Here is a 21803-nt window from a genome sequence, read left to right on the forward strand (position 1 = left end):
TTCCTTGTATGCTTCAGTTTCTTTCTAATGCTGTCCAAATGGTAATTTATGATAGTTTAAATTTGGGGGAAGCTGGAGGACTGTTCTGCTTGGGCTAACCAGCCATGTATGATGCATTTCTCTGGGCTAATACAGAGAAAAGGTTTGTGTCAAGAGGAGATAGCTACTTGTATCTGAGGAGTGAATGGGTATGAGTCTGGGTAATTACACTACATTCCTTCACAAAATAACTTTTAAAACAAAAATGTTTGTATATTAGCCTATTTTTTTTACTAATTGAAAGATGTTTTCACATTTTGTAAATTGAAAAAAGCGCTACTGGAAGTTTTCAGAAGCATGTGCTTCAGCTGCATTGCCATAGCCTTTCATAAGCAGTTCACCTTCCCAGAGAGCAAGAAAAGCAGAATACTTGCAAACAGAAAAAAACCTAAAACAGCTGAACTTTTTAGGGGACTATTAAACCCTGCAGTGTTTTCAAATGTATTGATCTAAAACAAGTGTTCCTCAGTAAGTTAATATTTTGATTGTGTTTCTTTTAGAATCTAATTTATGATAAAAGGCTGTTTTTATGAAACTAGCTGAATTCTAGTAGTTACTTAAGTTGTGAGGAATAGTAACAGTATTCTAAAATATTCTCTTGTACAACAAAACCATTAAACTGAAATTATTAATAACTCCTCAGAATGTAGTTAGTAATTGTTCCTATGGGAATTACTGTTTCATCACTGGGATTTTTCTGACCAGAAATATTTTAGCACCTTTTCATTTCCACTGTTACTGTCTTCTTCACTGGAAAAGGACACTGCTCGGGCTAAGATAGGTGGTGTTAAAGTAGGGAGAAGTAGAGAAAGCAGAAGCCAGTCCTCTGCAGCTCTGGAAGCAGCATTTTTATAGCAAACAATGAAATAACACAGTTCTCAGGGCCAGGAGAAGCTTTTATTAGTGGGTAATTCAAAGTTTGATAAGTGGGATTGTATGCTGTGTTACATCTTAGTACTAGGAAGAGTTGAAAATGCTTCACAAGGAAACACCTAAATGCTAAACCCAAGAATTTCATACATATGTAGTTTAGAACAGTCTGTTAGCTATATAAATGCTATTTATATAAAAGCATTCTATTTTTAATAAGCAATACAGTCACTTCCTTGTTCATAAACAGGTTGTTTCCCGGTCATGTGGCTTTCCCAGTAGAAAGTTTTTAGCTTCAGTTTGTTTCATAATTGTTCAATCAGAAAAAAATAATTAAACAATAGAGACCTTAAGTCTACAGTTATCTTAGTTGAGGGGATTTGGACCATTTCTATATTGTGTAATATACCAAAGTCATATGTGCTCATTGATGGGGATCTGTTTGCTATAATATAAATATGCGCATACAAAATTAATTCTAGGCTATTTAAGAAACTGAGTAAGATTCTCACTAGTAAGGAGTTGAATTTTCATCTTCTCTATCAACTGGAGTGGTACTTAGCTTTGTTTTGCCTGTCACAAGCATTCATATTACTTGCTGGAAAAGGTAGCAGTTTGGGAAAACAAATTCCTGTTGCCTGTACCATGGGCTGATGCTGTTCAGTGGTCTGAAGCAGGAAGCCCAGGGATGCAGCTACAAGCAGTGCAGTGCTCAGCCTCTGAGTAGCAGCTGTGCTTCTACCAACGTGAACAACATTACTGGCAACAGCACATAGCAAGATAAGGATTTTTATACATTAAAAGAAAAAAAAGGATTGGTTTGTTTTGTTTCAGGGAAGTGCTGCAGTGCAGTCATTGATCCAGTTCAGAATTTTACTCCTTTGCGTTGACATAGCTTTATAGTATTTTTTTCACTGTATGGCTACATATTTTTACATTTGTAACTGTAACATTTACTCATTTTTTTTATTCTTACTGCTTTCTCCCTTTGAGTACAGGTTCTGTACATGAACAGCTTACGTAACAAAGGGCATTGTCAAACTTTTAGAATTAACGTCAGCCATATTGTACTTTAAGAAAACACAGACACTTCCACAATCTAAATAAATAAGAATGAAATTATTTTTAATCTTCCACTTCAGTACTGTAAAATTTCTGAATAATTCCTGAGTATTTTCATTATCTGCAGCATAAAAAATTCACAATAGTTTTTGACAGATCTTTAATTATAAATAAGTATTTTTAAAAATTATTTGGTAATCCCCTTTTGTATTTTTTTTTAGCTTCTTTATTGCTTATATTAACAACTCTTAACATATAAAAGTAGGCATGGGCATTATTCAGCATAAGTATTTTAGTGAGTTGTGGCCATTCAGCTCTTTAAAAATGTCAAAATTTGAGTCAAACTCAAGCCTTTGCTTTGATGTTTTGGTGTCAGAGAGAATGTTTTTACTGTGGAATACTTAGGTTGTGCTGAACATTCCTGCTCACGTGAGATTCCTTGTAGCAATGAAATACAAAATAGTTCTTAAATGTGGCTCATGACAAAAGAAGTTTGTACTGGGGTCTGACTCACCTGGTGCTACCTGGGCAGCAGAAGGGATGCTCTGCCCACCCACTCAGCTGGCTCAGGGGTGATAAATGGGTCAGTTCCGTGGATCCTTAACTCAGTCTAAGGCCCATCTCCAGACAGATGCCAATGGAGCTGAGTTCAGGATGCTTTTGTTACCTGCCCAACACTCCTAGAAATACCGTGAGCCCAAGGCACGGGTCCCCTGGATCCTGGTTTGCTGACACTCACTGCAAAGCCACCTCGAAATCCCACCAGCATTCCCGTGTCCTGCAGAGAATTTGTCACCTGACCATAAAAGTACTGAGTTGTAATGGGCAAGTTCTTAATGTAAGTAGTGAGGTTTTAGATTTCATGGTTCCTTGACTAAATATTAAAGTGTTATTGTTATATACAAATAAATTCATAGTATTTTCATATTTCATTTATTTGAAATAAATGTTTTAAGAGTTCAGTTTGGACCCTTTCAAGTTGAAACTTGCAAGTTTCTATCCTAGAATACAAATACATTTCATTGATCCCTTTCTCACTCTGCTCACAATACTAAGATTATACCTGAGACTCCTGTTCAGGCATCCAGGGAATCCACTTCTGGATTATTCTTGGAGAATTCTTCCCAGCCTGTGTTCAACTCATCAGCCATACCTTCCTCATTTCTAACTGAAATGATCCCAATGCTGCCTCCCACCTGATTTTGGAGTTTCTTTTTAGGAAGAAACACTTCAGATGGGCAGCTGCACACACTGCTCCCTCCTCAAAAAAATCCTGAGGGTTGGTTTGGGGAGGGTGAGGGACGGGGGAGTTTGCCCCGGGTGGATCAGCAGCAGCCCAGGGGGGGCCAGCGGTGGCCGTACCTGTGAGCTGAGTGCTCCTCAGCAACACCCATCTCAGCAAGGGGCCCTGCAAGTTCAACACCAAGTGACTGCCCACCCAAGGGACAGGAGGTGACACCAAGTGACAAGGGTTCCTCATTTCAGTGCCTGTTTGAAGAAATTCCTTTACACTCCAAAAGAGTTTCTCTCCATCACTGCACTTGCTGCAACTCTGCTGAAATGCTCGGATTTCTGGTCTGCCAGCAAGCAGAACAGTGTTTTACTTTACTTCCACCTCCCCAGGGGATTGGTTATGGAGCAGGATACTCCTTCTGCCTTTGTAATGGAGCCTGTCTCCTGGAAGCTGTAGTTACAAGCACTGCAGAGTGTTGCATGGGGCATGGCTCCAGCTGCAAGCTTTGCCTCACTCCCCCAGCACCGCGTTTGTCCATCAGCTCATTTTCAATGCACTTCCTCCTCTCCCTTCTCCCACAGCAGCTTCAGGAATTTATTTTTTTTTTAATCTATTATTTGCTATTCTCGTCACACCCACAGAGGGCTACAAAATTTGTTGGAAACAGCCCAATTCTGTCACTACAGTTAATTTATTTTTGAGATAATACACAGGGAATCATCTGTTGCTCATTTTGACTTGATAAGCACAGACTGAAGACTTACACCTTTGGGCAACAGCCTTTCTGTCCCTTTTTTCACATGTGTAGTTCTCCTGCTAAAGTTTATGCTTAATAATCCAGAACTTGAAATGCACCTAAATTCCTGTGAGCCAGAAATACAAAAGTAGAGGGGAAATTCAATGGGTTCATGCTTCCTGCTCAGATTAAATGCTCTCCCTGAGCACAGGCCAGCAAAGTGTAATGATTCCCTGAGGGAATATGTACTTTTCAGATTCATAAGAGCTTTGTTGATTCTGAACCATCTCATGTGGAGATGGATTTTCAAGTTCAGCCTTGAACATCTCTTGTCTGATGGATCATAAAATTTTCATAGAAATATAGAATTTTCAAGGTTGGAAGGAACATTTAGGACCATCTAGTTCCAGTCCCTTGCCATGGGCAGGGACACCTCCCACTAGATCAGGTTGCTCAGAGCCCTCTCCAGCCTGGCCTTAAAAGCTTCCAGGGATGGGGCTTCCACCACCTCTCTGGACAACCTGTTCCAGTCTCACCACCCTCATGGTGAAGAACTTCTTCCCAACTTGCAATCTAAATCTATTCCCCTCTAGTTTGAATCCATTCCCCCCCTATTCCAGTCACTACCTGACATCCTAAAGAAGTGCCTCTCCAGCTTTCTTGTAGCCCCCTTCAGATACTGGAAGGCTACAATAAGGTCTCCTCAGAGACTCCTTGGAATTGACCATGAACCCCACTCCCTGACTCCTGTGCTACTGGTGGGGAGGAGACAGAGATACCAAGAACAAAGTAATTTGGGCCTGGGTAGGAGGGAGGGATAGGGTAAAGTATTTAAGCTCTGGTTTTTTTGCTTTATCTTTGCCCTGTTTTGATTTGATTAATGATAAATTTGATTTTTTTCACCACATTGGGTCTGTTTGTGACCATAATTGGTGAGTGGAACTGCTGCCACACCCTTCAGAGATCTTCCAAAACTTGCTAAGGAGTCCTGATGTAAATCAGAAGTTCCCATTCACCTCAGCTTACCACTTTGTTCTACTAATTCTGGATCTCCCTTTGCTTGTGGGCTACCAGAGGGCAATCCAGTTGCATCAGTGTTACTAGAAGAAAAAAAAAAAAAAAAGTAATAACTTGTTCACAAGAGAGCACTTCTGCACGTAGCGATTTGTTAAATACAGAGGATCACAGTTTCCTGATATTTTCTCCCAAAATATTAGAATCTTTTTTTGAAAATGATTTTTTTTTACCTTCCCCCTGTGAACTGATCACACACAGCTCCCTCCCCGCTGTTACATCCTCAGAGTACAACAACCAACAGAATGTCAAAGTACTCCAACTCCTACAGTATCCAACCTGTTTGCACATGTCAAAACTACTCCTCTTGGACTCAAAAGAATGCCTTGGACTTGCATCCCTCTCTCTCCTGCATCCATGTTGACCTGAAATCTGTTCTCATGATCAAGATTAACTCAGTCATCAGGAAGACCTGATGGTAGCCACCTACCCTGAGTTAAGGATTTTAAGGCAATTCTAAACAGGGTTTGTCAGCAGAGCTTTGCTGAGGTGGCTGCATCTTGCTTTTCTGAGCAAGAACATTATTATTTGCTGCTTATGAAGTTCTTCAGAGATTGAAGAGTCTCCAGTGACTCTCTGCAAACTGAGAATGCCAGTATTGTTAGAACAAATACCAGCTTCCTTACACCAAAAGCCAAAATCAGCCAGGATATCATAAAGTGTTTTTTTAAAAAGGAACCTTATCTGACAACCTCCTGGACAACAAAAGGAAGATTTCAGTGCTTTTCAAGATTCTGACTTTACAGAAACCTACTCTATTCTACTTAGAGAATAACAGAGATGGTGATTAGCATCCTTCTCTGATACATATATCGCTGGCACACATCTTTCTTCAAGTCCCTCAATGGCCTGAGAAAATATTCTTTGTTGGGGAAGATTCTGCAGTTCTGTCCACAACAGCACAACAAGCAGGAATTACAAGTCACTACTATGAAATCAGACCAACAAAACCAAGGCTACTCTAGTTAGACATTTGGTAAGAGATATGTGCCTGCAACTTGCAAGAAGTAAATTCGTATATCTTCTTTTTTTTTTTCATCATGAAAAGGCCTTTTGTTGCAGAAGGTGAAATGCTGGGCAGTTCTTCCCCTTAACTGGGAGGGAAACTCAGCTCCTTTGCTGGCAGTCTAGCATTAAGAGAACAGCTTTGGGAGGCTGAAAATTGTCATGGTCTTTTATGTACAGCTTTTTTACAGGTACAGGCTCTGAAGCAATAAATGCACGGTTATCTGGAGAACTGCTATCTAACTGTTACTTAGAGAGATTGCTATTTCATAGCTGTAATTTACTGGGAAAGGACTAATGTCTTGTTATTTCTTAGAGAAACCAGGAAACAATCACCTTGAACAAAGGAAAAAAATAAGAGAAACTACAATGTAAACCCTGAGGTGTATGAGAACATCTCACCTCAGACTCTACCTGGTGGACACAAGTCTGACCATAGACCCTGTGGCACATTACAGTGCTATGTGCAGAGAAATTTTAGTTATGGCTGTGCTTGAAACTGCTTTCAGCTTGACTGGAAGACTTTCCATTTCCAGGTTTTCATTCTAACAGTGGTCCTGAAATTGTGATCATCAACTGCTGTATAAGCCAAACATCTTACTTTAGGTTGGAGCTAATAACAGGCAGGCTGTTTATTTTCCTGATAAAACAGATTCATTTTGCCACTTGGAAGGAAGAGATCTGCTTCCCTCTCACTTGAAAAACACAGAAAGAATCACTTTAATTTGTTGCAACATACAATGATGTGGCCATGCAATTTCTAAATTACTGCTATCCTGATTACCTAACAGCAGACTTTAATACAGGGGCCATGTGGTACTGTGAATTTCTCCTGGGGTGAAGAGGGATGTAATGCTCTTGAAGAGAATGCAATGCTATTATCTACCTGCTTATCAAAAGGACTTGTCAGCATAATGGAATAGTTTGGGTTTCCTCTCCTCCATCCACTTCCATCTGCAGTGCTCTGAAACGACACAAGGGAGCACTTGTGCCAGGCTGTGTCTCCCACCCCCTGCTGGATTCACTGAAATTATACAAAGCTTGGGGTATTAAAACTTACGGGTTCCTGTACAGACATTCCCAAATACAAGCCTAGTTATTGCTGATCACAGTAATAACAGGTAATGCTTTGGGTAGGGAAGGTGAGAAATGTTTACTTTTTGCTTCCCAGGAGTGCTAACAAATGTGGAAATGGGTGTTACAAGGAAAGTTAATTTATATTTTGAGGCTCTGTTCTTCCTGTGTTGGAAGAGAATTTCTGTATTTGATGTGCAACTTAGACAAACCTGTAAAAAACACACGAACCATGGAACTTCTAAATTTCAAACCAGGAATATGTAGGTCGTGTGCCAAGTTTTTGCCAAAAGGGTGTAGGAAGGTGGGAAATAGAACCATTACATGAAGAAATACAGTACAAGTTTTACAGCGATTGCTTGTTATTTGCTCTTTTTACTTTTTTATCTTTTGCTATTTTATTTTTTTTAAATTATTTCCAATTCTCAGAACTTAGTCTTGCCAGTATGTTTATGCTTCCAGAGATTCAGTCACCCAAAAGAATTATCAAATGCTTGGAAAACTACTAAATTGAAGTCAAATTTGACTAAAAATCTGATGAAAAAAGAAAACAGTGGTTTTCTTGGCTTGCATAAGAAGGAAAAGGTGTTTTGTGGGTCGGGATGTGCAATGTCAGAATTCATTTGTGGACAGCAGCAAATGGGACAATGCCATTCACAGGGACCTGGATGAGTTTAAGGATGGGCCCATAGGAACCACATGTATTCAACAAGGCCAAGTACAAGGTTCTGTACATATAGGACAATCACCTGTATCAGTATGGACAGAGGGATGAAGGGATTGAGAGCAGCTCTGTGAAGAAGGATTTGGGGCAGATGAAAACCTGGACATGAGCCAGCAATGTCCACTCCTTGTTGGTTTGGTGTGGTGCAGTTTGGGTATCAAGGAAGGGTTCCCCCAGGGTGCCTCTTGTGAGCTGCTGAGAGCTCCCCTGGCACCAAAATTCAGCCCCACCTCTGGCCAAGGTTGAGCCCATCTCTGACAGTGAATGTGCCTCTGGGATAAACATATTCAAGAAGGGGGAAAGAAGAGGCTATAATACCTTAGGGCAGAGGTGAAGGGTAAGAGAGAGCAATTCCAGAGGTGAGAGTAATGTTAGAGAAATAAGTTTGGTGAGGAAGAGAGGGGAAGGAGGTGCCCAAGCAGCGATTTCCCTGTATCCCGTGGTGAGATGACAGTGTCCCATGGCAACCCATGAAGGAGCACAGTGGAGCAGGTGTGGACCTGCAGCAGTGGAAGACCCTATGCCAGGGGAGGTGACTGTGCCCAGAGTAGCTGTGACTGTGCCCAGCCCAGGCTGGAGCAGCTCCTGAGGAAGGGACTCATGTCCCAGGGCTTCCTGAAGGACTCTCCCATGAGAGGGACCCCACCTGGAGCAGGGCAAGAATGTGAGGAGTCCTCCCCCTGAGAAGGGATAGGAAACAACCTGTGATATAGGGACTGTAACCTCACTCCCCATCCCCTGTGGAAGAGGCAGAGATACTGGGAACACAGTAATTTGGGCCCAGGAAGAAGACCGAGTGCGGGAAGGTATTTAAGCTCTGGCTTCCTCTTTCCCCTCTTTGCATCTGATTAGTGAAAAGTTAAATGGATTTTTTTTCCCCAAGTTGGGTCTATTTTGCCTGTGACCATCTTTGGTGAATGAACCCTCCTTGTCCTTGTCTTGAACCCACCAGCTTCTGGTTGGATTTTCTCTTCCCTGTCCCTCAGTGAGGGGAGGAATGAGCGAGTATCCCCCCAGTTCTGTGTCACCAGCTGGGCCTGAACCACAATCCAAAGCCACCAAAGCCAGTCCTGTCCTGGGCTGCATCAAAGGAACCATGGCCAGCAGGTAAAGAGAGGTGATTCTCCCCCTCTGCTCTGTTCTGGTGAGACCCCACCTGAAGCAGTGTGTCCACTGCTGGAGTCATCAGCACAGGAATGCCATGGAGCTGTTGGAGTGGGTCCAGAGAAGGGCATCAAAGATCCTCAGAGTGCTGGAGCACCTCAGCTCAGAAGCAAAGGCTCCAGGGAGACATGGTGGCTTTCCAGTACTTACTGGGAGTCTTTCTACGACTGTCTGCTCCTCTCAGAAAAAAGACAAACTAAAGAAGTTTCACCTCTGGCCCTAAAAGGAAAAGCATTGTAGAAGAGAAAGTGCAACAAAACTTGAGCCTGAGGTAGCAGGGAGGTTACTGAGGAGCTCTGGATGATCCCTGTGTGTCAGAGAGATTTTCCATACTGCTGTGGCTGTAGGAACAGCTCTGTCCAGGCACCTGTTACTGACCCATACCAGGCAAAGCCTGAATTCAGCACTGACCTCGTGGCTGGGAGGGCTGCTCTCTGCATCTCTGCCCTTGTTTTAGTCACCTGTGATGCTATGGATCAGCAGGTACTTACAGAGAGGACTTCCTTTGCCATTGTTAAAAGGCAATTAATTGCTCATTTTCATTCTTCTTCCTTTACCACCAGGAGAAACACTGCTTAAAAAATGTGAGTGAGCCATCTTACTCCCATAGCCCCTAAGGAATGATCTTTACTTTCATTTATAGTGTGTACTGCATCACCCCAGACTGAATCAGAAAAAAAGTAATGAAATACTAAAGGTCCTCTTCATAAACAGCATTCTTATGCTTTGCTTCTCCATTTCCTCCCCTCCAAACTTCCTGAACATTTTCGTCTTCAGACACCAACTTTCAAGATCTTAATTCTTCACAAACAGGTTTTATTTGCAAACAAGAAAAGCCCCTTTAGAGGAGCAGGTACAGTCTCCTGTAGATGTAACATTTAACATGTAGAACTCAGCTGCTTGCACACTGCTACATTTGTTATCTCCAGTCTGGAGACTGTTTTTTTAAATTACTGTCGTCAATATCTCTGCAGATCACATCATACCCATTAACATTTAATGACTGTGATGCTGTAACTGTAATGGTAAACAAAGGCTGAGTGTGACACAGTTCTCACAAGCCCTGGAGTGACTGTCTTGTGCCTGGCTTATTTATCTTCCTTCTCGCAGCTGCATCTTTTCAAAGGAGACTTTTAAACTTGCCTAAAACATGATTTTTCAGATTTTTTTTCCACCAGGAACAGAAGGTACCTCCTGATTATTTCTTTGCTGTGCCCCAGAAAAGAATTTGAGATTGAGTGAAATCGCAGTTCCCTGCTTTGGACTGGTTCTTTCAAAGCACTTCTCTTTTCATTTGGAGATCATCACCCCCAGTACTGAGTTTTGAATTCTGGGAATCCCGTGGGACAAACTGATTCTGAAGGTTCTAAGGACTACTGAAAATGCAGAGCCAGTTTTGACCTCTGAGCCCACAGAAACTGTCAATTCTATCCTGATATGTGTGTAATCCTGAACCTTTGTTCCTTTGAACCTTAGTTCTTGATGTCTGCCAAGATGCAGCTTCATTTGGAAACATGCAGTTTTTTCCATTTTTTTTAGAACTTACAGTATCATAGGATCATCACGGTTGAGATCACCAAATCCAGCCATACACACACACAACAAGCAAAAAACCCCAAAACCCCTGCCATATGGCCCACTAGAGCATGCCCTAAAGTGCTTAATTACCTCCAGGGATGGGGACTCAGCCACCTCCCTGGACAAGCTGTTCCAGTTCCTAATATCAAACCTAAACCTCCCCTGCTGCAACTTCAGACCATTTCTTCTGGTCCTGTCATTACTGACCTGGGAGAAGAGGCCAGCACAGCACCCACCTCCCTGCAGCCCCCTATCAGAGAGCTGTAGAGGGCAATGAGGTCTCCCCTCAGCCTCCAAACTCAGCACACCCAGTTTCCTCAGCTGTTCCTCATAAAACTTGTTCTCTAGACCCCTCACCAGCTTGGTAGCTCTCCTCTGGACACCTGGACACACTGGGTGACAGTAATTAACCACTGGAAAACAGATAATTTTGTACTTCCATGAAGAATTTGAATTTCTTCACTACAAAAATCGAAATGTCTGCTGTTGGGAAAGAGTCACCACAGCTGCATCTGTTCAAGTTTCCACAACTGGCTGATGGCCACTGAACAAATGGGAAATTTTACTGCAAGTATCTGAGGGCCTATCTGGAAGACCTGTAACACAACAGCTTTACACAGATAGATGAACAGCAACATTTCTCTTTTACCCAGGAAGTAGCTGACCTTAGTGTCTTGCTCTGGTGTCTGATTTTCCCAACAGAAGTCTGTATGGCATTTATTGCTGCCTATTTGTTCCTCTACTAATCACTCAAGCTCCTAAGAGTTCTCTGAACTACTGTACAAGTAAGATTGGTTTAAAATACCCGGGTAGTGCACATGCACACACACACACGTGTACAGTTGTAGTGGTTCACTGCAGTAAGTGCTCTGTAAGTCATTTTACACCCACTTTATTGTATCAGTTTATCACAATTGTTAAGCTACAAAAAAACTATGAAAAAAAAACCATCAAATGTGAAATACAAAGATAAAACATTTGTGCAGTGCTGTTAAAACAGAATAAAATTTTAATGTATTTAAGAGAAGCAAAGCTACTGATCCAGAAGTTCTTGTTTAAGATTGCTGGTCTGCATTTTACAAATATTTATTTCTTGTTGATTTGAAGACACATGGAAAGCAAACTGCATGTTAAGGAACTGAATTTCATCTAAGCAAGACTGAAAGGAGTAGGTGAGTAAGACTTCCTGTGCTGTTTAAAAAGAAAAGTAATGCAAGCCTCAGTTCATTTGAAGTAGAACAAGGACTACTTTAAAAAAATTAAACCAGGCATCAGCAACTGCTCAGAAGCACACAGCACTTGAGAAATTCTGTTCATTTGTCTTCCACATCTGCTACCATAGCCTCAATTTCATTCCAGTCCAGTTTGCTGAGGATACTTCCCGTGCTTTCAGAAACTCCATCAGTGTTGATAATGCCAAGAGGAGAAGAACGCAAAGGATGTGACACAGAGGCCTATTGGAGGAACAGAAAATGAGCTGAAACACTGCTCTTCATTCAGGACAAGACCTCTGTGCAGCCCATGGAAATGATCCCATTCTTTCCACACATGCCCTGTTCAATATAGGCATCTGATTAAATTGCATTTGTTGCAGAATATTTTCCTGCTTATGCACTTCTACTGAGTGTGCTGCCTGAACAGACAATATACAAATGTTCTTACAAAGAACATTAATTCTGAAGGCTCACAAGAATGGCACTGCTTCTGAGGACAAAATATAGTTCTGGTGAATCACCATCATGTATGTCCCTCTGTATCTACCCCATCCACATTTCAGCAAGAGAGTCACTTTTAAAATGAAGCAGATGTGAGTCTTAAACGGCAGGTTTAAAAATATGCCTGGAATAAGCAGACATCCTACCTGAAACAAGGAGTCATGAGTATCTTGAAGTATTCTTTGGATATCATCAGGCACAGTCCAAGGACTTACTATGTCTCGATCAGTCTCTTGATCAATATTTTCTGTCTGAGCTGCTCTGAGTATGTGTGGAGCCTTTTGTTTTGATGCTCTGCTGACTCTCTGAGCAGTAGCTGAGGAGAAAACAGGTCAGACACAGCACTTGAACATTTCTTGCTATTTTCTTCTGAAGTCTAGAAACCTCTCCAAGAAGAAGAAGCTCCAGGTTCTAAGAACTGAAGCCCTGTGTAAACATGTTAAAATAGCATGCCCTGTTATCCTGAACTGATCTGGGGTTATGGCAAGAAGATGCTGCTGGCCTTTTCTAGCCTCCTGCTGCCTTCCCAGGCCAGAGCATGGAGTGAAATAGGATTACAGAAGGTGCCTGCATCATCCAGGTCCTGCAGGAACACTGCTACATTTTTCAGCAGAGGATTAAGCCCATGTAAGGCCTGGATTTTTGCCTCTTAGAAGCCATGTAATTCAGTAAGACCCTTGGCAGTGATGGGTTATACTGGAGAAACAGAAACAAGAATGTGAACGGAAATCAGAGATAAACCTGTATTTAGAGTTTAAATAGGGAAAGTATGGAAAGGAAGAGGAGACTGACTTTTCACACAGGTAGAGGAGAGTCATTCAGGAAAAGGCCTACAACCTCACTATTGCTTCTCTCCTTTCCTGCCTTACCAAATCAAATAAACTGACACTTAACTAGCCAAATAGGATCTCTATAATGCCACCAGTATAGTTCTGGTGTAAGAATGGAAACCACCCACAGTATTCCTAAGTTTCAGTCTGGTTCTCTCCTTACTCTCTCTGATCTTGTAATCCTGCTTTTGTTGAAGAATTTCAACAAGGAAATCTTTGCAAGGAAATCTTTGAGGACCCAGACCTACAGAGATAGGCATAGGATCACTAAAACCTGAAGTTTCTTTTAAAAGAAGTTCAGTCATAAATTTTTCCACTCTAACATTATGACAAAATAATATCTTAAATAAATAGCGTACAGAGGGATAACAAAGACAATTCTTACTTTAAAGAGCTTAGAAAGCAAGCAGTAGCTTAGAAAGGTAAGAGAGAGATACAAGACTTGTGTATTGCACTGCTAACTGACTCTCCCTCTGTGGGTTCCAGCTGAATGAAAGACTCAAGTCCTCTGTCCTGCATGACCTCGTAATTCCTCTTTCAGGAAATCACTGAAATCTAGCACCTATACTCCAGTATTCTGGAATGTCCATCTGGACAAAACCACTGGGGGAGTAAACAGGTCTGATTGCTTAAAATAATTCACAAGTTTCTAATGAAAAGGATTTTTATTTGGGGTAAAAACGGCAGTTGTTAATCTTCTAAGCTAATGTGGTATCTGAGGGTTGTGTTGCATAAATTCTAGCCAAGATCTATTCTGAAATGTGTTCTCTGTATCATCTTTTTCCCCTATATTATGTAGCTGAACTGCACTATGTCATTGCTCTCTGTAACTTACAGTGTCTAGAATTAACAGGATAGTTTGCAGGACTTCTCATTTGTCCTCTGGAAGTACTTTTCTGTAGGAGTGTATAGGTATTTCCTGGAAAGACAAAGAAAGCATTTCCTCTGTTAGGTGCAGTAGATAACAACTACTCAAAAGATGCTTAAAAGTTTTCATCTATGAGCTTGCTACCTGGATCACACAGTACTATTGCTATGGAAATTTAAACTACTTTGGATTTAGGAGATGATAAATCAAGGTAACTCTCATCATTTAGCAGGCCAGTGACAGCAAAGCTGCAGAAGCCTCAGGACAGAAAACATCCAATATTTTAAGTCTCACTTTCTATGTTGGTATTAAAGCTCATCTCTCCCAAAATCTGTCAGTAAACTGAAAATCACCTTCAGTATGTGCCTTAATCAAGGAAGTTCTGTTCTTACCCCTGGACTGTGTTAAACCAAGAGTTGAAGTGAAACGCTGTACTTTCTGACCAAGGCTGGGTTTGGCAGCAACTCTGCTCCTTTCTGACAGAACAGGACTGTTCAGATGCGCTCTACGACAAGAAAAACAAAGCCCAAATACTTACTACTGTCTACTATATGCCATCCCTCCACACAGCTTACATCTAACAGGGCTTATTCAAAAATGGTAGAAAGGCCATAAAAATCACCTTCAGCCCACTTAGCTGATAATCAGCATCATGTGCTGCTTGTGGGGCAATTAAACCTCCCCAGAATCAGAGCTGCTGGCAGTCACAGCAAGGTTGTATTGAACTGGATTTACAAAGAGACAGTTTAAGACCAACAAAACTTGTAGAAGTTACTGATACTCCTAAAGTGGCTTCCTGCATGACATTCCTTAGCACATCTGATTCTGGCAGGGCTGATGTACTTAAACTGCCCTTGGAGACCATCAGCAGGCTGTGTACAGCACTGACTACATTCATTTTAATGCTTTATCCTGGAAATTCACCTGTTAAAAAGAAATGCAGAAATACTTAAGTCTGAGCTACAGGATTGTCTGAAGTTCCTCCTATTACTCTGGAAAACTTAAAAGTTGTACGTAGAAAAAGTATACTGCAATGTAACCCTGGATTATGTATACACATATTATAATATTGCCATCAAGTAAATTCACCAATTTATAATAATCAGATACCATTTTGTCCTCAAAAGGCAATGAGCACTGAAGTGCAAAAGAAAGAACAAGTCAAGCCCTAAGTAATGAAAAAAAAAACCCAAAAAACAAAGGAAGAGAGAAAATCTAGATCTGACTCTAATTTAAGTAGTCTATATGCATGCACAATAGTACTTTTGCTTCTTGCTCATTCATAGATGTCCTTCAGATTGTTAATTATGTAGCTGGATACAGTCCAGTGGAATTGCTATTCAGTGGAGTGCATTAGGGCATTTATTACATTCTGATGGTAGAGTTGGATTATTCTGTGCTCTGAAAGGAATTTTTAAGGCTTCCTCCAAATTATGCTATAGTGGTTGTAAGGCTACTGCTCCAGGATCTTAAGATTCTTCTGATCTAGACAAAGTGAATCTTTGATTCTTCCCAGTATAAAGGTTCTCTCAACCAACTAGCTACAAACTGGAGACAGATCTGAAGTGTGACAAATATATACCTATACACCCCACACCTACACATCAGAGCAGGGTTAATGCTTAAAGTTCTTACCCTTTAGTAAATGCCATATGCATTTTTCTGGACTCTTGAGGTGATCCTGTCCTGGAAAACTGCTTGTGTTCATTTGCAGGTAACACCACTCTTTCAGATAGCAATTCATTCATCAAAGAAAGTGCCTGTGATATTCTCACACTGTGATGTTCAGATAACAGGGCTCTATAGAGAAATTAATATTACAATTACCTCCTGATATCACTCATTTTTTTGCAGCTGTCTTGTGAGTTCTGTAAGGCTACATGGCAACCTGAAGGACAACTTTGTTTCAGAGAAGACATACTAACATTTTTAAGATCATTAGCAAAAAGCTAAAGCATTTATTAACAATGGGTTTGACAGAATGAATGAGGGGGAAAAAAGGCAAAACTTAAATGAAAAGTGAAAAATACAGTCAAAGGATGAAACATGTCCAGATTTTTCTTGAATGGTAAAGATAACATGAATTATTTATGTTTTTCATTGATATGTCATCCATATCTAAAAGCTTTCAAGACAAGATTTTTAAAACTACCTCTTCCTAAAGACTGGAAGATTATTATATAAATAAGAATACCACAAGTTACATTCATAACAACTTACTTGTCTTTTTCTTCTTTCTTCTTCTGTAAGTGTTTAATAGCCTTTGAAGTAAGAGTGCAATGCTGTTCAAGAAAGTAAAATAAAAATTAACTTTCTCTGTATTGTGCTCTCATTCTAATCTCTCACTCTCAAAATCTAGACCTATTTGAAGGAGCTGGGGTTGTTTAGCCTGGAGGAGAGGAGACTCAGGGGGGACCTTATCACTCTCTACAACTCCCTGAAGGGAAGCTGTAGTCAGGTGGGAGTTGGGCTCTTCTCCTGGGCAACCCCTGACAGAAGGAGAGAGCATGGCCTGAAGCTGTGCCAGGGGAGGGAGGTTAAGTTGGATATCAGGAAGCATTTTCTCACAGAAAGGGTGATCATGCACTGGAATGGACTGCCCAGGGAAGTGGTGGAGTCACCATCCCTGGAGGTGTGGATAGCTGATGTGGAGGTGTTAGGTCATAGGCTGGACCTGATGATCTCAAGAGGTCCTTTCCAAACTCATTGATTCTGTTACTCTCCAGAATTTATTTAAATATTTAAATGCTCTCCAGAATGAAAAACAGTATGAAAGCAATGGCCATGCCATTAAAATCAAGAAGATGGTCTCTATAAAATTCCATTCTCTAAAAATACACTAAAGCATGCAGTCCCACCTTCTATGGCTCATGTGCTTAAAATGTTAACATTTCTAAGGAGATGTCTTTACTGTCAAGTTCAAAGTTTCAAGTGACCTCACCCTCAGTTTCCTAAAAATCAGTGATGCTCCTAATAGTACCTAATTTAAAAACAGGGCAAGGTTGCACTTTGACCTGTGTTTGCTACACTACATTTTTTTTTAAGACAAAGGCATTAAAAAAATTCTAACAAAACCCAAAAAGTCCACACCATCAAAACCTGAGAATCCCTTAATCTCCAGGATAAAAGCCTGTACCAAGGGCATCAAATATATATTTATCAGTTGGTAACGCAGCAGAGGGAGAGGATCCGTTCTTCTTGAATTACTTTATTCCACACGCTCAAAAAGGAGCTGGGCTCAACACTGAAAAACTGTTTAAAACCAGGGCAAATAAGCTATTTCATATATGAGATCTATTCTTTCTAAAAGGGAGCACAACTGTATTCTTCAGTAGTAGTAAACTTCTATGAGTTACACGCTTCCTACTAAGAAGTTAAACTCCCCAAGCAGAGTCTTAGCATTAAAGAATTTACAGCACCCTCTGTATTCAACCAATGAACAAAAAGTATGGGGATATATTTGATGTTGCTCAGTCTCATCTCCCATAACCCTTAAGCTTTCCCTGACCCAGAAGTGTCCTTTCAGATATCCAGGTAATAAATGCATATTTTAAGACTTAATAGTGATTAGGAAATTATTAATTATTTCTGAACTACTTTTGTGCCTATTTTTCACCTTCAGTTATTTCTAGCACTGTGCAAATCAGAAGAGATGTATGTAAGATGCTTTTCCACAAATGACACTTAAAAAATATATGGGAGGGAAGGCAATGTTTGCTGACCCTGTATCAAAATCCAACCTTCAAGACAAAAATTCATGAGATATTTCAGATATATGCCATGTATGGACATCTCTGCTGACCCTCTGTAATTGCATACACTTCTGTGTGTGCAAATGATAAGAATGGCTGTCCTCACTATCCTATCATGTTTGAAAAGTTTGCTGTCATCTGTATTCTATTTTTAAAATCCACTGGGGGTTCCTGAGGTGTGGGGAAAGATGAAATAAGTTGCAAACTCATCTTCACAATTCCTGTTGTAAATGTTTTGAGTGTTACAGCTCTATCCATCAAGGGACTACACTTCCTGAATTTAGAGCTGGGGGATAGTGCATAAATGCCACCTTCAGCCCATTGTTATTACTGCAGTCTGTGAAGATCTGGTATATTTGGTTACTGATCAGTGCTGACAAAACTAGGGCCAGATCCAATGGCATAAAATAGCACATAAAACCCCAACATTAAAATAGGGAAAAAAATCAGCTAACCTTTATCAGCTAATCTGAACAATCAACACTTCTAAAATAAGGAACAGTTACTCTTAAAAATATTTGTTATTCTTACCACATTCCTTCTTAAATTGAATGGATTATGTTCTTTCTGTCTTTGTTCATCGAGTTTCTTCATGTATTCTCTCATTCTTTCCTTTTGCTTTCTTTTCATCCATGCTTGTATCTCCTTCTTCTCCTTTTCTGTTTTTTGAGGATGTCCAGCAGCAGAACCACAAACCCTGAGAATAGATGTAAATGGGAAATAATCTAGCACATCTAGCACATCCTTTAAACTTCAAATAATGGCAGATACAAAAACCCACAAAACCCTACAATTCCTTTAAAATTTTTCTCAGATGAAAGTACAAGTAATTACAGAATGATGAAAAGGTAGGGTTTGGATAAGATCATTGAGTGCAACCCCTGTGCCAAAGCAGGATCACCTAAGGCAGGTCACACAGAAATGTGTTCAGACAGGTCTTGAAATAGAGAAAGAGACTCCACAATTTCTCTGGGCAGTCTGTACCACTGCTCTGTCACCCTTATATTAAGCAAGCTTTTCCTCATGCTAAGGTGGAACTTTCAGTGTTCCAGTATGTGTCCATTGCCCCTCACAGGAACACCACTTAAAAGAGACTGGCCCCCTTTTGACACCTATCCATCAGATATTTATAAACATCAGTAAAATCCCCTCTCAGTTTTCTCTTCTCCAGCCTAAAAAGCCCCCAGGTCTCTCAGCCTTTTCTCCTATGACGTGTTCTAGACCCCTCATCATCCTAATAGCCCTTCACTGGACTCTAGCATATTCCTGTCCCTCTTGAACTGGTGAGCCCAGAACTGTGGTCTCACTGGAGCAGATCAGAGAGGAGAAGAACCTCCCTCGACCTGCTGGACACTCTTTTTAACACACCCAGGATGCCATTGGCCTTCTTGGCCACAAGGGCACATTGCTGTCCCATTACTAAGTTACTGTCCAATGTCCTTCTCTGTGGAGCAAGGGAACAATGAGGAAATTTGCTTCTGCAAAATATTACTTCAGAAAATCCTCACACACAACTAAGATGTGTCTGACTTGAGATGTTTTTTAAAATTTTTCTTTGATTTGTCAACTACATTCAGATAATAGAATTAAAGCTTTCAGTGTGGACTGTTACCGTCTTTACAGGATAAATGGCATAGAAAAAACTGCAAGCCATTTTACTCTGATGTTTCATTTTTAAATGTCTATAGTACAAATATCTGAAAAGAAAAAAAAAAGACCAAAAAGATTCTATTATTCTTTTTTTTTCCTCCTTTCAACCTGTGAACTCCTTCATAAGTCATTCTGTACAAAATAACTTTATAAACACAGCCAATTAGAAACACTAACACAACTTGATCCTCAGAGTTCTTCAAAAGTATTTACTAATTCACCTTGTAATAACCTATAAAGCAAATAGTTGGGTAATAAATAATTTCTTTACTGTAAAACTAAAAGAGCTGACCTAAAATTATGAGATTTTCTAGAAGGATGGTTTCAATTTTAACTGTCTCATTTTTTGAAGCCTGCTGTCTCTCACTCTCAAGACTGGCAGGCACTAATAATGCCAGTCAACAGAAAATGTATGTGTAGCAAAATAAGATGTTTCTAATAGCTCTAGTTCAACTGAAATCTTATGGATAGATGACCTCAAGGGATTTAAAGAACTCTAACACATCTGAAAGTTATTCATCTTATGGCAAAGGGAAGTGTCATTATGCATTCACAGTTGTATGTGAAGAGTAAGTATGTTAAACTGAGTTGTCTTTAGGTCTTTGGTCAGGTTTGATTACATGAATACATTTACTTGAATACATTCTCTGAATTTTTCAGTAATTTTGAAAATATTCTCATAATTGCAGAAAACAGTCCAACTAGCAATGTTTACATGTTGATGTAGGCATTACTAAGGTGTATTAATCCTCAGATTTCTCAAAGGATTTCTCAAAGGATGCTATGATCTGTGCATAAATTCTGATGTGAAGTTCTTGAACTCCTTTTGCAATTGTAGACAAAGTAAACTAGAGTACTACACTCTATTTAAATATCACTAAACATCCTTAAACAAGTATCTTAAACTGGTGTGAACTATTGCGTCAGTGCAACAGATTGTTTGGCAACTTCAACAGCTGTAATTTTTGCCTTGTAAGCAACTGATATCACAAAGAGGAGTAGGAAACAGCTGTAATTTCAACACAGCCCAGTACAGAACACAGCTGATTTTGTAACCAATGGTCAGGAAGGTGTAGAAATCTCCAGCAGGGAAGAGAAGGTGACAAGCTGGAGTCTGGAACTGGAAGATTCTGAAGCTCCTTTGAATTTCTGTTCTGACAGGAAATTTCTGTTCTTTCAGAATTGGCTTAGAAGACTTTAGTCCCTTTGGTTGAATGGAATCTGCTGTACAGATAGAGTTGATGTCCAGACAGTAATCCAGTACAAGAAGGAACAAGTATGTAGGAACGAAAATTTGAAAGCCAAAATAATAAAACCTATTTAGCACAATGTACAATAATGGCCAGTAAACCAGTAGCTATTAAACAGTTCTAATAACAGTCCTGTTAACATCAACTGAAATCACATGCTTGATTCCACAGTTTACAGGGTTCTCATGAACTATGAGAAGAATAATCAAGGTTCAAATGATTTCACTAGAACATACTAAAAAGCAGCCATGGTATTACCTAGAGATTTTCTTAGCTCGTATTTCTGCAAAGCCCATATCCAACGGTGAGACATCACCTTCTGCTGCATTATCACTAATGATGTCAGTAACACCACTCAGACCAGTGGGCTGCAGGGAATCTTCCAAATAGCTTGAAGTTAGGCAGGGAAGAAAAAAAAATGGTTACTAATTTAAAGTAGAATATGCCTGTAATAACAACAAGCTAGAATCCTTCCTCTTATGCTCAAAATGAGAATATTCAGGCTGTTTTACCAGCCTTTGGACTCAATTTTTTTCTCCTACAACTCACAAGCAATAACTGGATTATGTGTGAAGGTGCACTGACTTTAAAAGTTACCAGCCATCACCTTGCCAACACATGGACTTCAGCCAACTTTGTAGCTTTCAGTGTGAATAGGAGAATGAGTAAGACCTTTATGTAATATCCGGGGTGTTGCAGCAGAAGGCTTTGAATAAACAGTCCAGAAATATGCCCCCATGCAGAGCTGAACTACCTGGGCACCAGGGTGGGGAGGTGACAACTCAGCTGGCCCACAGGAGTCTGAGCCTGGCAGCACAGAAGGCCAGAAGCACCTGCAGGGTTTGTGTTGCTGCCCATGCTGAGATAAACCTGCAGGATGCTACCAGTTTCAGGTACCCCAACTCACAGTGACCTTCTGAGCAAGAGTAAGTGCAAATGAGAGAACAGTTTTACCTGGATTCTTTCCTCTCTTTCAGTCAATTGTTCTCAAGAAAAAACAAATCTCATGTAGTTTATGATTACAAGCCATAGTTGCTTCAGGTTACACTTTTGGGTCAATATCACCATCTGCTAAGTTTATTGCTTCCCTAATCACAAGAAGTTTCACTTAAAATATTTAAAAGAAACATAGGATCATAGAAAGGGGTTGGAAGGGACCTCAAGAGATCCAACCCCCC

The 21803-nt window shown here is 40.3% G+C and overlaps 1 protein-coding gene across 1 annotated transcript in view; it reads right to left on the reverse strand.

Moving 5' to 3' along the window:
* Positions 1-11604: 11604 nt before the first annotated feature.
* The window catches only part of CPLANE1 (ciliogenesis and planar polarity effector 1), a 61440-nt gene continuing 51241 nt past the window's right edge, over positions 11605-21803 (reverse strand). The window contains exons 45-51 of the mRNA XM_030468023.1: positions 20882-21015; positions 18257-18399; positions 16194-16255; positions 15609-15773; positions 14366-14478; positions 12422-12591; positions 11605-12014 (exon numbers count right to left, since the gene is read on the reverse strand). Coding sequence (XP_030323883.1) covers positions 11874-12014; positions 12422-12591; positions 14366-14478; positions 15609-15773; positions 16194-16255; positions 18257-18399; positions 20882-21015 — 928 coding nt within the window. The 3' untranslated portion in view covers positions 11605-11873. The remainder of the gene's footprint in view (positions 12015-12421; positions 12592-14365; positions 14479-15608; positions 15774-16193; positions 16256-18256; positions 18400-20881; positions 21016-21803) is intronic.

This window comes from Calypte anna, chromosome Z, assembly GCF_003957555.1.
Source record: "Calypte anna isolate BGI_N300 chromosome Z, bCalAnn1_v1.p, whole genome shotgun sequence".
Lineage (NCBI taxonomy): Eukaryota > Metazoa > Chordata > Aves > Apodiformes > Trochilidae > Calypte > Calypte anna.